General features: G+C 33.5%; 1 protein-coding gene across 1 annotated transcript; it reads right to left on the reverse strand.

Moving 5' to 3' along the window:
- Nucleotides 1–354: 354 nt before the first annotated feature.
- LOC104099547 (O-fucosyltransferase 29) lies at nt 355–7,120 on the reverse strand. Its single transcript, XM_009606573.4, has 9 exons — nt 6,491–7,120; nt 5,029–5,119; nt 4,768–4,844; nt 4,547–4,635; nt 4,250–4,439; nt 2,689–2,870; nt 1,982–2,084; nt 1,242–1,570; nt 355–1,136 (listed from the first exon to the last, which is right to left on the reverse strand). The coding sequence occupies exons 1-9, from the start codon at nt 6,713–6,715 to the stop codon at nt 725–727; spliced, it is 1,698 nt and encodes a 565-aa protein (XP_009604868.1). The 5' UTR covers nt 6,716–7,120; the 3' UTR covers nt 355–724.
- Between the last annotated feature and the right edge of the window lie 10,022 nt (nt 7,121–17,142).

Here is a 17,142-nt window from a genome sequence, read left to right on the forward strand (position 1 = left end):
TCTGGAACTAGAGATTAATAAAGGGGGACAACCTAAATACCAAGCATCTGATAGGCTAAGAAAGATTCATTTTAGGCAGAGAATAAGTAGGGAAAATAATAGTATTTAGCCGATGTCAAAATAATAGTCGAAAAAATTTATATTGTTTGTATATATATATATATTTTTTGTATGTTATATACAAAAATTATATAAATTTTATACACTTTTTTAGTTAAGGAATGTAAATAGTTTCTGGAACGGGTTAAAAGTGAAAAAAACCCAAATAAGAACCTTTTGGGCCAATTGATCAATTGAAATTATATGCAAGTGATTATTATGGAAATACTAAAATGGGAAAGGCAAGGCAGAATGTGAGGAAGCCCCGGGGTATTCAGGTCTGCTTTTGATGAACCAAACTGTCCTAATTGAAATACATATCAAACAAACGAGACATAGTGAAAAAGGTGCAGAATATATATCTTCAACCAGGCAACATAAGGCCTCACTCTTCTCCCTACAGTCCTATCTTACAGAACGTATATGAACAATTGCAGATCACCAGAAGTTACACGATTTGCTATACAAAAGCAGCAAGATCGGAAAAATTGAGCATTGAAGATGCTACCGAGCACTGAGACTCCAGCTTCCTGAAGTCATACAAAGTGAAAATCGCAGCCTGTTGGAGAGGACGAGATAACCATAACAATGCTAGCAAAACTGATAACCTAATCACGATATTTATTTAGTCAGACAAAGGATTATCAGGGTCAATCTCTTCTATTAGAGATTCATGCCCTTCCCTCAATCTCCCTTTTCTAAATTTCTGTAAGCTTTTCTCATCCAGGTTACTGCTATTGGATAGGTACCTATATCTTGAATCCACGACAGTTGGATTCCTTCTCGAAAACTGATCCTTGTTCTCTTTGCTTAATACATTAGAATAATTGTATGGTTTCTTACAGATACACGACGATGGAAATTCATGGAACTCTCCACGGCCTGGTCTCATTTCCTCTGGATCTCCCATGAAACCTCTTTGGCATGATTTGACTTTTCTAGAGAATGTGGCCCAATCCATCTTATCTCGTGCCATGAACAAAGCACTGAGCCTTTTGGCATTTGGTCTGATCGTCCTCTTGTGCCCCATGTATCTCCTTTGGTATGAACAACAAAACAATGAGTATCAAAAGGACAGTTATCCCTATCATGCTACGTCGCTAATGAACAGATCAATAAAAAAATGGACAGTAATCCCCCACCTTCTACCGGCGAGGATCTTTGCCATGTTCCCGTTATTGTTAGTGACAAAGACATCACTTTCATCACATACAATGTAGTCAACTGCAGCAAGTCGAGAAGAGTAGGGGAGAAATGGTTGAAGTTCTTCACTGGCAAGCATCTCTTTGGTATAAAAGTTTGGAAAAAGCTCTCTTAGAGGCTGCAGAGTCTTCTCTCCACCATATATTTCACCAGATGCAACATAAAGGTACGTGTCATTTTTGAAGCCAAGAGCCCGCAGCATAAGCCCGACTTCATGAGGTGTTAGTGGGCATTTCCCTCGTGTTCGCTCTTCATCAGGGCTCAACTCCTGAACCAACAAAATGTACAGAAATTTTTATTGGAGTTACTGCTTTAGTATATCACCAAACTTTCCTTTCTTGTTGTGGAAATTACTTTGCAAAAGCAAGAATGAAGAATTCATTGTGACTCAATCGCATTGCTTCCCTAAATATTATGCTTTATGTATTCAGGCTAAACTCCAAAAGAAATAGCATTTCAAAATCCTAAAATCCCAAAGCAAGAGACAGTGCTTGAGAAGAATAATGAAAGAGGCTGCCAGCAAGGAAGTAGTTCACAAGCTTGGCAATAAAATTGCAGCTCTACAAATCCTAGACACACCCTAATATGCAATAGAGACCTGATAGCGCAGAAGTGATATCACCTAAATTGGCGTGTAATAATGGGCAGGAGCGCAATTCTTTAGTGATAGAGATCTTACAGGTAAAGTAGCCCATCGTTTTCTTATCTCACCCAATTCATATCTTTCCTTGTCACCCCCACCATAGTAGCAGCCAGAGAATGCCAACATATCAGGTTCAAACCTACAAAAAATAATCAAAGCACAGCAGAGATGAACAGCCAGTAGAAATCATAAAGTCGAAGGGGATCAATATTGACGGAACATAAGTGTTAAACGGCATCAGTAAGATTCTAAAGCTTCATCCTGTCTAAATTGAAAACTTATGCCACACTTTTCTACTAATTTCTAAGCAAATAATGAAGGCAGACACTCAACTACGACCAAGAATGAAGCTCGAAATACAGGTCCCTTCTTACCAAAAGGGAACACAAATTTATAGCCTGTTCTAGTTCATTTTATCTTTTTCTACATAAGCGACTTTTTTTGTTATCTTCATCATTATGCCACGGAGAGAGAACTACTAAGCCGTAACCACTAAATTGAAGACTAGATCCCCCTCCCTACAGCACAGCAAACTTGAACAGAAGTGCGCGTGACTAGCTCCATTAAAAATTAAATATATACATGTCAAAAATGATCATGCTAAACTTAAGAGGCCTAAACAGTTGCAACTTCAGTTCTCAGTTTTACTTTTAACCAATGGTGCTTTCTTAAATTGCAAGGAAAAAAATTTAAGCTCAGAGAATCAGAAGGCTTAACTGTTTAATGCACTAAGTCAAACTAACCTCAAGTGAACTGCAATGAAACGTTTTGCCATCTTTCGCATGCGCAACACAACTTTCTGACCAAGATTTCTTATGGGTTTCGTGAATCTTAAGGCATGATAATTCACACGGCAACGCAATCTTTGTAGCTCTTCGTCGAGGTCATTAGCAAGTCGATAATCAAACTTTGTCAACTGAAGAACCTGCATGCAATTCGGAGCCCAAACATCAATAAAATTTTAACATAATCATGCACTTTCCAGAATCTTGTTTTCACTTTAATAGACTTGACCAGCTTAGGTGAACTGTGATGTTGATGAACGAGAAAAAAAATGAAAGCTCAATTTAAAGAACATATTAAAAGAGTGAGCATAGGTAGACCACTTTCCAAGAATGATACTTTTTAGGAAAGCATAAATAGATATGACTAACTCACTTAAAGAAAAATTGCTCAACTGCTAAGAATATCAGTGAAATTAATTAACGCAGATATTACAAGCATCTTAGGAGTCGTTTGGTTAAACGGATACATGACAACACCGGGATAAAATGTGGGATTATTTTATCCCGCATTTGGAAGAACTTTTGATTCTGGTATAAGCAATCCCAGGATGGTTTATACCACAATTATGGTTTTATTTTTATGCCACTCTATGTGGAATGACAATCCCGGGATTATTAATCGTAGGATAAACCAACAAAATGACACATTTGCCTTTCTCCAAAGTTCTTTTCTCGAAGTCCTTTAAGAAAGCTAAAGTTAAAACTGAAAATAAAAGTTTAGTGTAAAACCAAACACATGTTTTATAGTATACCCGTATATTACATTCTTTTGTCCAATGAATCAAAAATCTACAGACAAAAGTATATCCACTAAATAATCCAGTCAATATTTAATCCCTGCATTATAATCCCCATATTATAATCCTAATATAACTTGTTCACAGACCAAACAACTCCTTAGTAGCTCAATTTATTACTCTCTTTTTTTTTGATAATCGTGGTGTACAGGCTAGCTCGCGCACACCTCAACTAACTCTACTTCCCCATTTACCGAGCAATATGATTTCTTATCCTTTCAAGCACACAATTATAGACAGAGTCCTACTACAGATGCCATGATCAAGTTAACGAAATGACTTTAACAAAAGCCTCAACACTTAATAGATATTTATGAAACAAAAGACAATGAATAGCCAGAGTGTCTGACCATGCCATTAATTATCTTTTATAAATTCCAACCCCTATTATACGGCTAGGCCCAAAAAGAAATGCAAAAATGATAATTTTTTTGCAAAAGAACTGACTGACTTGCAAACAAGTTTATCCATGTCTGAAATTGAGAATGGTTAGGTCAGACAATGGCCTAAGCTAATATCAGGAAAACAGAGAGAGATTTAGATCTTATTCAAAGTGCATCTTTGGCTCTTGCAACTCGACATAGTGCTCACTGCTCACTTAATAGGAGGTCAGGAAGCAAATGATACAACATTTCCTAAAGTGCATTACTATTTCTTGGAATCATCAGCTCTAACAAGAAAATAACAGCTAGCTTAGTAAGCTATTTTGTGTATTCACTTACCCGTCTTCTTAAGAGTATAGGCAATACTTGCTCCAAATAATATTCAGGCTCAGATTTTCTAGGAACTCGCATGGTATATGGGGGTTTTTCCATTGACGTCATGACCTTCTCTGGAACCCTTTTAACAATCGTGACATCTTTTGCAAGGTAAGAGATGAACCAACCGACGTCAAAAATGTTGACAAAATCACTGCAAGTAAACAAGCCTCGGTAAGAAAAAATCACAAACTTGCTTAATATACTATGACGTTAAGAAATACACATGCTCTACCAATAAACTAAAAGAAGCAGACAAACCTGTCATCCTTCCAAAATGAATGATGATCCAGTTCAGGTACAACTAAAGTGGCATTGAGTATCCGTGCAACAACTACAGCATCAGTTATCTGATAAGCAAGATATACATTTCAAATTTCAGATTATTGAGGTGTGGAATTAAAATGATTAAAACAAGAATATCACAGAGGCCCCAAAGATAAGTGAATGAATAAATGTAAAGTCAAGTAAAATATACTTACACCAGTTCTTTGCTGGTTGAGACCTCCACTAGTTGCAATAAGCAGATATCCATTTGAAGATCGCTCATGCACAGCAGCTACATTTAATTTTGGAAACATTATAGCGTCAAATCAGGTTCATGTTTAAACCAACGAGTTAACTCAAGCCAATAACAGAAGGACCATAATTGATATTTCACATACCTTTAGACTACTGGAGAAAAACACTATGTACCTTTAGAAATATGCAAGGATACCATGTAAAAGCACTAATAAACTTACAAGCAAAATGAGGGCCTCTCTCACTGCATCCGTAGTAAGAACTTGAATACCTTGATTTCCAAATGTCAATTTGTGCACGATGACCTCCATCCTGAAACATGTCATAGAACCAAAATGTGATGCTTAAATATATCAAGACACGCATCACAATAACTTAGCCTTCACTGTCATGCATGTTAGTGTCATAGCCACAAACATTTGCTTTTCCAATTAAATTTTGGGCCATACCAGCAATGGCAAACTTCTCCAGTATTTTTTATCTAATAGAAGAAAATCTTTCGATGACTCATCCACAAAGATCTAGCACAAGAAACGAAAATTTCTTTCCTTAATATCTACGAGAGTTCATTTCCACATGAAGATATGTCCCATCTAATTATTCTACTACAACTATATGCCTCAATCCCAGACTAATGAAAGGGGCTAGAATCCTCAATATGCATTCTGTAGCATTTCGACCTCTGTTCGATACTAAATAATTTAACTGTTAATGCATATTAGGGGTTCTTCGAGGGAAAAAAAAGACAAATTAGGAGAGTGTTCTAACACTAGTAGTTTCCTACCAACATACAAATCTCTAACAAACCAAAAAAAAATCCCTATATAAGTGTAATATAGCATTTTAAGTGTAATGGCATTTTCTTTTATTAAGTACTGCAAATCTAACAGCATTACTAAGACTTAATCCCAACTTGCAGGTGTCTCCTATGCAGATCTTTTTTTTGTTTTCATTGTGTTATTTTCTTCATTGTTTTCATTGTGTTACTATAGACCCTTGTGGTCCGGCCCTTTCCAGGATCCCGCGCATAGCGGGAGCTTAGTGCACCGGGCTGCCCTTTTATTATGTTATTTTCTTCGATGAGTCTGCATGTATTTCTAAGAGAAAATAGGTCAAGTAGCACTTAAGGATGTTGGCTAGCGGCCAATGAAGTGCGAGGAGAACCACGAGGTCTCGGGTTCAAACCAGCAGGAGCAAAAAACACTACGTGATTTCTTCCCATCTACCTAAGCTTTGGTGGATAGAGTCACTCGGTATTTTTGCCGGTGGGAGGTAGAAAGCATCCGGTGGAATAGCCGAGGTGCGCAAGCTAACCGGACAGCACCATTATCAAAAAACCAAAAAAATAAATAGTAGATCAACTTGAACAGGGTTTCTCAAAAGATAGAAGAGCTCCCACCCCCCTTAAAAAGAACACTAACACATACATTGAAAGAGGCCAGTCATCAGCACTTATTTTCCACATTCTAGCTATATGTGGGAGTAAGGGTTGAAAAAGATCAAAATTTTGAAGACTGCATTATCAAATACATAGCTGATACTCATTTAGCTAAATGGAACATTCCCCATTTCCTCAATCTTTTTTCCATTTTTTCACAGACCCTTTTCCTCAAAAATTACACTGAAGCATAAAATTGCCACAACAAACAAAAGGGTGAAAATCTAACATTTTTGTTACATTACCAGCTTATAAAACCAAGCCCGTTTGACGAGTCGCTGAGAGTACCATTCAAGATTAGATGCCACGTGTCCAGTGAAGAGTGAAATCAACCCCAAAGCAAAAAGCATGAACCCGCAAATAGCTGTCCATGAGATCGGCCGACGCGCCGCCGCCCCCGCCCCCAACGACGGCCCCGACGGCCAAATCTTGAAAATGACACTATATCTCCACACTTTGGCCACCCCCATTTGTAAAGATACTAACTTTCGATCTTCTATTACCCTTTTTTCTCATATTATTACCATTACCATCAAGAAATCATATAAAAACTAATAAAATGCTTTAACTAAAATTACACTTCACTGTGCTCTCTCAATAAATGAGCTTTATTTCAGAAAAACCCTAATTGGGTTTTCACTGTAGAGGTGGGGTTTCAACACAAATGACAAAACTGTGTTAACGAAACTGTGTTGAGCTTTTTTCAAAGGGGTGGAGTGTGAATAGTGAATACGCTCTGTGGGTTCTTTTTTTCTTTTTGATTTTCCCAAGAAAAATAAAAGAGAATATTAGTTCTATTAAATTAAAATGGGAATGAGAGGAAAGGGTGTGTAAGAAGAAAAGTGCATAAAAGCCATAAATGGAGGTGAATGAATGCTTAAGTAAGCAAGCTTAGGCTTCGCTTATATGTTTTCCCCCGTTTATGAGGAATGATGATATGAGATGACGGTGACAGTAACTAACTAACGGCGTTAAGATTTGTGGGAATTGGAAACTGAAACTCTGCTGCTTTCTTTCTTTTCTCTCATATTCGGTGCGGTCCCTAATTTGAGACTCTATTAATTCGGATTTGTAACTTGGTTGAAAAATCTCATTTTGGGTAAAATGCCATTTAGTAAAGTAATTCTATTCTCTGAGCCCAAATCATAAATATTTATATTTATATTATTATAAAAGCATGAATACAATCTCGGTTTACAAAAATAATTATAATATTAAGCATAATAACTCATAATAAAAGGACATAACCGAAACTCTAGATATTAGCCTTATAATCCTATTAGTTTTTGGACATAATACTACATGTTAGGAATCCTATTAGTATAATTACTTTCGGTCTTTCAAATTCATATAAAATTGAATAAGTAAAATATCTTAATTAGTCGTGTAATGATATACTTCTTAAAAATTCCTATTACTAATTTAATTTGAAAACGTATTATAATATCCTATTACTAATTTAATTTGTGAATGTATTATATTGTCCAAATCAATTTAGAAAAATGAGAGCATATATTATTATAAAAGCATAAATACAATTTTAATATATCAAAATAGCCTTAAAATATTAAACGGAAGAAATCATAGGAAAAGGACATAACTGCAATAACCTATTTTTTGGACTACAATATCTTCTATGCTAATTTTTAATATTTAAAATTTTAAAATCAATAAAATTTTGTCTGTTAAATTCTTATTAAAAATATGTAGGAAGGTTTAGTAAAATCAATTTTATTAGAATCCTCCGTATTGGCAATACATTACCACTCCATAGTATCCAATACGAAGAAAAAATAAAAGTAATATTAAATGAACTGCATAAAGAGTTGAAATTGAGAAAAAAATATCCCCACGATAATATATTTTTATGTTATATTTGAACTATTTTTCTACTCAAAAAATATTTTTTTATCACTTTTTCGTATAATATTGAAAAATACCCCATTATTAAACAACAACTAAGAAAGTATTTAAGAATATAAATGTGTGAGAAAGAGAAAAAAAATGGTTGGTAAGAGTCAATACCAATAATGATTCTACAAACATAAAGATCTAAAAGTGAAATGTCATATCAATCTTTTATTCTTTGAAAATAAAATTTATGGTGGATAAAATTATAATTAAGATTAAATATTCAAAACAAGAGATGAACTAATATTAAGATCTGAATAAACATAGAATAAATTATTTTTTATGTTAAAACCCAATAATTAAATCTTTTAATTAATTATTAACAAGTGAATCCAATTCAATTATTTTTTAAATTCATCATATGAGTAAAATTCTTATTCAAGTTAAAAAACAATCTTAGAGTACATAAATTTATTCCATAAATAGAGCGTTAGAACACAAAGTAAAAATGTTAGTATATTATTAAGAATCAAAATGTTATACAAGTGTCTGAGGAAGCACAATCAAAGCTAAATCCTAAACAAGAACAAGCTTTCAAGTATATTATAAAGAGTCGACTATGGTATAACGAGATTATTCTTTGTAGATGCCTCCGACGAAATCGAAATAATATTTCTATGTTATGCATTACTTGCAAATATCATATCAAGAGGCATGACATTGTTAGCAATAGTAGCAAGTGGTGTACCAACAATGATTTTATTGTGAGGTCACCCACTTTAGATTTGATATACCTCTTCAAACAACTTAAATAACCATCACAAATATATCAAAGCAGAGCAATGGTGCTAAATTTATATGGAAAGAAAAATTGATAATATGAGATGAAGCATTTATAAGTATCAAACGATCGAAATAATTGCCCGAAATTCTAAAGATATAATGGATATTAATGAACTGTTGGGTAAAATATTAATGGTTTGGGAGGTAATTTTTATCAAGCACTACCAGTAGTTCCAAAATCGACAAAAGCAAAGACTGTAAAAGCTAGCTTGCCAAAGTTATACTTCTGGCCTCAAACGAAAAAGATTCAATTGACAAGAAATATAAAGTAAGAATAAATAAAGTATTAAGTGTCTTCTTGCTTCGTGTCGGAAACGAAGAAGAGCATCCAATAAAAGATGATTTGGTTCTTCCTGAACACTTGGTTATCAATCTCAATGGTAATAGTAGTGCATTTAAATAAGAGAAATATTTCTATCATTAGATTAAAAACGCAATTTGTGCAAATCGCAGGATAGAATTAAAAATATATCTTAGCTATAAGAAATGAATATGTTGATCGACTAAATAAAAAGTTGATTGCAAAATTTTATAGTAAAAATAAAATACTTTTCAGTTTTTCCCTCAGCAGAAAATGATACCAATAATTACTACCAAGAAGAATACTGAAATACTTTAATACCAAATGACCTTTTACCATACATGTTTGTTGTCAAGTTTTTTATTTCTTACGTATGTTAGTGCCACCGTATATATAATAGACTAAGTTAAAATTGATCTTCCATTGTATATAGGTTAATTTTGAAGAAAAATATGTCTGTCATGCTACTGAAAAACTTAGATACGCCGAATAGCTTATGCAATAGCACACAGATGGTATATAGAAGTTTTGACAATAACGCCATACATGCAAAAGTTATGATACTGGTTAATGTACTTCTAAGTATATTCTTTTCTCTGAATTCAACTTTCGTCTTTCGAAACTAAGGAATATCCTTTTAAATTTATGTGAATAATTTTTAGTATGTGTATGTTTTACAAATATAATAAATAAATCACAAGGACAAACATCCTAAATATTGGACTATATTTACCGCAAATATATTTTCTTGCACGAACAACTGTATGTTGCACTTTGAAGAAGGATATCAATAGGGGTGGGCGTCGGACGGTTCGATTTTTTCGGTTTTTGATTTTCTATTTAGTGCACCAATAACCGAACCAAAATTAGTTCGGTTTCTTCGATTTTTGTTAATTTGGTTCGGTCGATTTTCGGTTCAATTCGGTCGGTTTGGTCTTGTATTGAGCTTTTCAATCGAATTTTTTCTACTAAAAATATATTTAATTTCATGTTTTAGTGCAATTAAAACTCAAAAATACGATACTTATAATATGATTGGCCAAATTATTTAGTTGATGTAGAAAATACAAATTAAATATGAACCAGGAGAACACTCAGTCCCGCAAAGACAACTGTAAAACATGAACATACTAATATGAGTCCAGCTAAATCTAAGGCAGTCGTTGCAAACGAGAGTTTGCTAGAATAGATGGATATTACTTAGCCACAATCGAGTGGAGAGAAGCCGTCATGGGCAGGCGAAACGGAAAATATGGAAGCTCAACCAATACAGGAAGGGAAAACTGAATTTTGTTAAGGAACTAAATTTAAGGCATTAGTATGGGATAATTTCGATATTACAAAAATCTATTTAACAAATATTACTTATAATATAAATACCTCGTAGACAGCAACACCGGTGACGCTCAAGCAAACAAAGATTAAAGATGCATTGGCAAACAAAAAGGGATAATTTTTAGAATGTGAGACTTTATTTGGGTTTGGGATTCAAATTTTATAATGTAAATATGAGAAAAAGTGGGGCAAGACAACTTAAGAGGAGCCTAGAGGCTAAGACCCATATAAGAAAACTTCAGTTTTTCGGTTTATCCGAAAATGAAGTTGCAAAACCGAGCACCGAACCGAACACCAAAATTATAGAAAACATAAACTATAAATCGACCGAATAAGCCGAAAAACTGGAACCGAATGAACCAAAATTTACGGTTCGGTCGGTATTATGCCCACCCCTAGATATCAAGATCGACAACAAGAGTTCTGGTTAAGGCAGAACAACCAACGCATTAGGAGGAAACATACACAAAAAAATATTGTCCATAAAAAAATGTTCGTTAAGATACCATTACATTAAATACTTTTAAACTATAATATATAATTATCTAACTAACATGATAAAATTGATCATTTGTGTAAGTTTTGATGATGTCCTTTTATTTTAAATTTATATATTATGCTAATGTAATAATATTTTTCGACATTTAGATGATTGTTGTATTATTATACATAAAAATTCTCTCATTAATTAAATTTTATTGTTCCTTCATATCAATAAATGTTTAAATCATCACGTGCCATTATTAACCTGCAACACACGTTCATAGATACTAGTCTAATTAAAAATAGAGGAATATTTTTTATCTCATCACAATTTTAGTAATGAAGCTTTGCTTTTATGAATGCTCATTTAGGTTTGTGTCAATGGTTCGATTCGACCGATTATTTTATAAAATTTATACCATATTATTTTTTGATTATTCTTTATGTATTATGAAAATTAGAATTTTCGAAATCTCGTTTCAATCATGTCAGTTTCTCTTCGGTATCAGTACGATTTGGTTCGGTTAATTTTCGTTTTTTTTAAATATTATATAAAAGTCACTAGTAGAAGTAGAATGCAATAACATACAGTCAAACCTCTCTATAACAACCTCGTTTGTTCCGAATATTTTTGAATGTTATAGCGAATTATTGTTATAGAGAATATATATTATAACATAACATAAAAATTGATTTCGAAAAAATTTGGCTTTTATAGAGAAGTGTTGTTATAGAGAGGTCTGACTGTACATACTTTTATAGGACTTAGTAAAATTATCTAGACATTTTACTCTTTAAAGGGTGATAAATTAAAAAAAATATGAAAGATGACCAAAGTATAGATCCATCAACTATTCTATAGCAGCGTTAAAGAAACTAATCAAAGACAAAAAAATATAAATCACACGAGTGAAAAGATATTAACTAAGTTGGGACTCAAGAATAAAGTCTATAGAAGATTAAATATTCAAAAGATAAATCTAAATCATACAAAAGAATTCGATATATTGTAGTTTAATTTACTACTCATAATCGCTAGAATAATTTGTATCTTGCTAGTGAATATGCTGAAAATAATTTAGTTTCAATAGAAATAGCATAATATGTTTTGAAATTACAATTTTGAGTTTAATTACTTGTTGGTTTTTAATCGTTTTCATAATTCCAAGGCCAAAAGAAAAAAATTGAACCATGTTCATTGAGTCATTTTTTCTGGTTAGTATTAATTGTATAGCAAGAATTATACTTTCCAGGTCGGTTTTTTTTCTCACGATATTTTTAGATCGATTGGATCAATGTATTGTTGTAACCTGTGATTATTATTAGAGGTGGATTGTTTAAACCATGTTAGTTGTCTGTTAGATTTCCAGAAAAATTAATCTATTTATAAAAGTTTAAAAGGGTTTAATTTCAAAAGGATCTATCTAGATACATTACTGATGTCACATGAGTAGTTATTTTGTTGTATTTATTAGTTAGATCTGTAGGTGTTTTTGTTTAGAGCTACTCTATAATGAAAATTTAAGTGGAAATTTCCCTTAATCAGTTTTTCTAAAATCTCAGCAATTGAAACTTTACGCTACACATTCAGAAGTTTGGCCAACAATTTCTAACACCAAAACCTACTTGAGAAATTAGGGACCTCTTTTGGGAGTTTCTTGATCAAGATTCAAGCTTGCACATGCTTTGTCACCATCTCAAGAATTTCATTAACTCTTTTTATTGGTTTCTTTTCAGAATGAATGTAAAGAAACATGTCATTTCTTAAATAGAAACAATTTAAGTACGAAATATATGCTTTCTTTTGTTAGTATCTCTTTTTCTGAACTCAAGCAAATTAAAGCACATGTACTATAGCATACAAAACACTATAAGAAATAGACCCTTGCTCTATTAGAAGTAACTACTACTCCAAAAATTATTGAACTTTTGCATAATCCAAGTCTCTGCATGGATGTGAAAAAACATTGTCATTTTTTAAATAGAAATAATTTAAGCACGAAATATATGCTATTTTTTGTTAGTATGTATGCATTTTTTTTTTTAACTCTAGCAAATTAATTAAAGCACATGTACTATAGCATACAAAACCATAAGAAGTAATTAAACCCTTGTTCTATAAGAATTACTAGAAATTATTGGACTTTTACATAATCTAAGTTTCTGCATGAAATGAACAAACAAGAAAAATGCTTGATTCGTTAATAAATGCCCAAAAGATGGTAGATAAGGTAATTAAGACAGCAGTAGTGTTATAGGGATATTTCTTGCCAATGCATTATGCTGTTTTCCTACACTAATTACTAGTAATTACTAAAGCATTTTTTCCGGTTATATGAATGTATAATGTGGGAGAAAAATCTCCATCTTCGGGTTCGTTTCTTCGTATAATATTTAATATGCAGAATTATATTTGTTTGTTCTAACAATGTTAATTTGCCATTAAAGATCAAGACAAGATTAATGATATTTAATGATTGAAAGTTGGTCTTTTTTACCATATATATACATCTTAATTCTTTGTTCACACACATACATATATATGGTAGAAACAATAAATTGCCCATATTTACCACGATACAGGTAATTTCACAAAAAGTTAATTCTTGATAAATATTGTTTTATCCCGATATAATAGCAGAGAGTACTATTGTGGTTTTAAATGTTTTCGTATTGATTTGTCCAATAAAAAGTGTCATCTCACACGATAAGGATTTCATATTTTCTTATATGCTCAGAAAATTAATGTTGATCATAGTTAATGTGAGACGTTGTTGATGTCACGACCCAATTTCACCTGTAGGTCGTGATGACGCCCAACACTACAGTTAGGCAAGCCAACTAATAAATTAAGCATATATTGATAAAATTTAAAACCAAAAAAATATAAACCCAAACTCTACCAATGTGTGTGCCAAGACCTGGTGTCACAAGTGAATGAGCATCTAGTAGATAATACAAAACTCCAAATACTATCTGAAATAAAATAGATAGAATATAAATATCAGAAGAGACATTGGTAGCTGCAGAATGGCTCAGAAAGACAGCTCACCACTATGCCTCGGGAGGATGTGGGTATGTGATGATAGGTCCTCCACTAGTACCTGTCTCAGATCCTGCACAAAAAGTGCAGCAAGTGTAGTATGAGTACGTAAACAACGTGTACCCAGTAAGTATCAAGCATAATCTCAAAGTGGTAGAGACGAGATGTCCGACTTTGACAATCACTATAGGTCAATAACAATTGAAATAAAACTAGAATATTTAAATCAACGTGATTTACAGAATTTACAATAATTTATTTAATCAACGGAAATAATCAAATTCCTTTAAATGTATCAATTTTTTAATATATTAATTAAATTCCTTCAATTCAAATAAATTCTAATTTATCAATTAAATCTCATTTACAGGAGTAACAATTAATTCCTTAACAAGCAAGAATAATAATTCATTAAATTTCAAAGATTTTTCAATTTACTAATTAGCTTTACAAGCTGAAATAAATTATTAAAGCATCGTGTAATTATTATTATTATTAAGCACGATTTCTGCCGAGGACGTACGGCCCGATCCAGAGTGTCGTGTACACTGCCGAGGACGTGCGGCGCGCTCCATAGATGCATCTATCCGGCCGAGGCGTTCGGCCCGCTCCACAAGAAAGGAGGACATTTTTATGTACCTTCGGAAGGAGAGTATATTTATTATGAGATAAATTTGGGAGGAAGAATAATTTCTTTAACAATTAATAATTTAAGCAGAGAATCAAGTATATGAGGTTTTCATCCTTTAATATCTTTATCTAACAATTCACAATATATATTCATATATATATATATATATATATATATATATATATATATATATATATATATATATATCAATTAATATTAATTAATCAAAGAATACAATTTACACAAGTAATGTATGCTTTGAGTCCTAAACTACCCGGACTTTAGCATTAATAGTAGCTACGCACGGACTCTCGTCACCTCGTGCGTACGTAGCCCCCACAATTAGCAATAATTATTTAATTTTTAATCACCTATGAGGTAATTTTTCCCTCACAAGATTAGACAAGAGACTTACCTCGTCTTGCTCCAATTTAATCCAAAATTTTGCCTTTTCCACGATTATCCAATTCTGTCTGGCTCGAATCTAGCCAAAATAATTCGATACAATCACTAAAAATTATAGAAAATAAATTCTATAAGGAAATACTATATTTTTAATAAAAATCCCGAAATTAATTAAAAATTCGCCCGCAGGGCCCACATCTCGTAATCCGACGAAAGTTATGAAATACGACAACCCATTCAATTACGAGTCCAACCATACCAGTTTCACTCAAATCCGACTCCGAATCGATATCGAAATCTCAAAATTTTATTTTTATGAGATTTCTAAACTTTTCCAAATTTCAATCTCAAAACACTAATTAAATTGTGAAAACAATGATATATTCTTGTATATTGATCAAATCCGAGTTATAATCACTTACCCCAATGTTTTTCCCTTGAAAATCTGCCAAAAGTCGTCTCTGCTCAAGCTCAAGTTCGTCAAAAATGGCAAATGGGACGAATGTCCTCTCTTTGTAACACTGCCTAGCACTTCGGAACTGGCCTCGAACAGGGCCTCGATCGCGGCATCGAACATGTGACTTCGATCAGGGCATCGAGGGTTGGGCCTCGATCCTAGCCCTCGAGCCATACCTTCGATCATGCCATCGAGCCTTACCTTCGATCGCGACTTCGATCAGAGGCTCGAGTCTGGACCTCGGTCATGGCCTCGATCAGGGTATCGAGGTTGGGCTTTCGATCATAGCCTCAATCATTGCATCGAGCTTGAGCCTTCGATCAGGGCATCGAGCATGGGTCTCGATCCTAGCCCTCGAGCCTTACCTTCGATCATGCCCTCGAGCCTTGCCTTCGATCGAGGCTTCGATACTGAGCCTCGTCCCTGGCTTCGACTCAGGCCTCGATCGTGGGCTCGATATCTGGGGCTCGATCTGAGGCTCGATATCTGGGGCTCGATCACAGCCCAGAATATGCAGCAGAAGAGAAAATTGCAGCAGCTTTTTAAGTCCAACCTTTGATGCGTTAACCATCCGAAACTCACCCGAGGCCCTCGGGACCTCAACCAAATATACCAACAAGTCCTAAAACATCATACGAACTTAGTCGAACCTCTAAATCATATCAAACAACGCTAAAACCATGAATCATACCCCAATTTAAGTTTAATGAAATTAAGAGTTTTCAACTTCTACATTCAATGTCGGAACCTATCAAATCAACTCCGATTGACCTCAAATTTTACACACAAGTCATAAATTATATAACGGAGCTATAAAAATTTTTGAAACTGAATTCCGACTCCGGTATCAAAAAGTCAACTCCCCGGTCAAACTTTCAAACTTTAAATTCCTATTTTAGTCATTTCAAGCCTAATTTCACTACGGACTTCCAAAAAAAATTTCGATCACGCTCCTAAGTCCAAAATCACCATACGGAGCTGTTGGAATCATCAAAATTCTATTCCAGAGTCGTTTTCTCAAAATATTGACCGAAGTCAAACTTAGCACTTTAAGGCCAACTTAAGGAACCAAGTGTTCCGGTTTCACCTCAAACACTTCCAAAACCCGAACCAACCGTCCCCGCAAGTCATAAATCATTACAAGCACCTACGAAAAGTTTTATTTTAGGGAATAGAGTTCTAAAAGTTAAAATGACCGATTGGGTCATTACAGTTGATCTCCACCTTATACTGAAACCCCTTTTGTAATCCACATTTTTTATAAGTTTCTTGTCCAGACTTTCTATTTTCTATTTATATTTATGTCAAAATTTAGTTGTTGAGCAGTTGAAATGCCTCAATTATTCTTAACCATATAACTTATAATAACATATCGTAATATATATCTACGTAAACTAAGTTTAAAATCCTTGAAATTTGCTATTGGACAAATGAAAACCCTTGAGTTTCATTGTACCACTGAGTGCAAATCCTTTAATTTTTTCCGCCATACTATTATGAAACTAATAAACTAACTCAAGGTCACTAAAACATGATCATTTTGGAATT

Source organism: Nicotiana tomentosiformis, chromosome 8 (assembly GCF_000390325.3).
Source record: "Nicotiana tomentosiformis chromosome 8, ASM39032v3, whole genome shotgun sequence".
NCBI classification, from domain to species: Eukaryota; Viridiplantae; Streptophyta; class Magnoliopsida; order Solanales; family Solanaceae; genus Nicotiana; species Nicotiana tomentosiformis.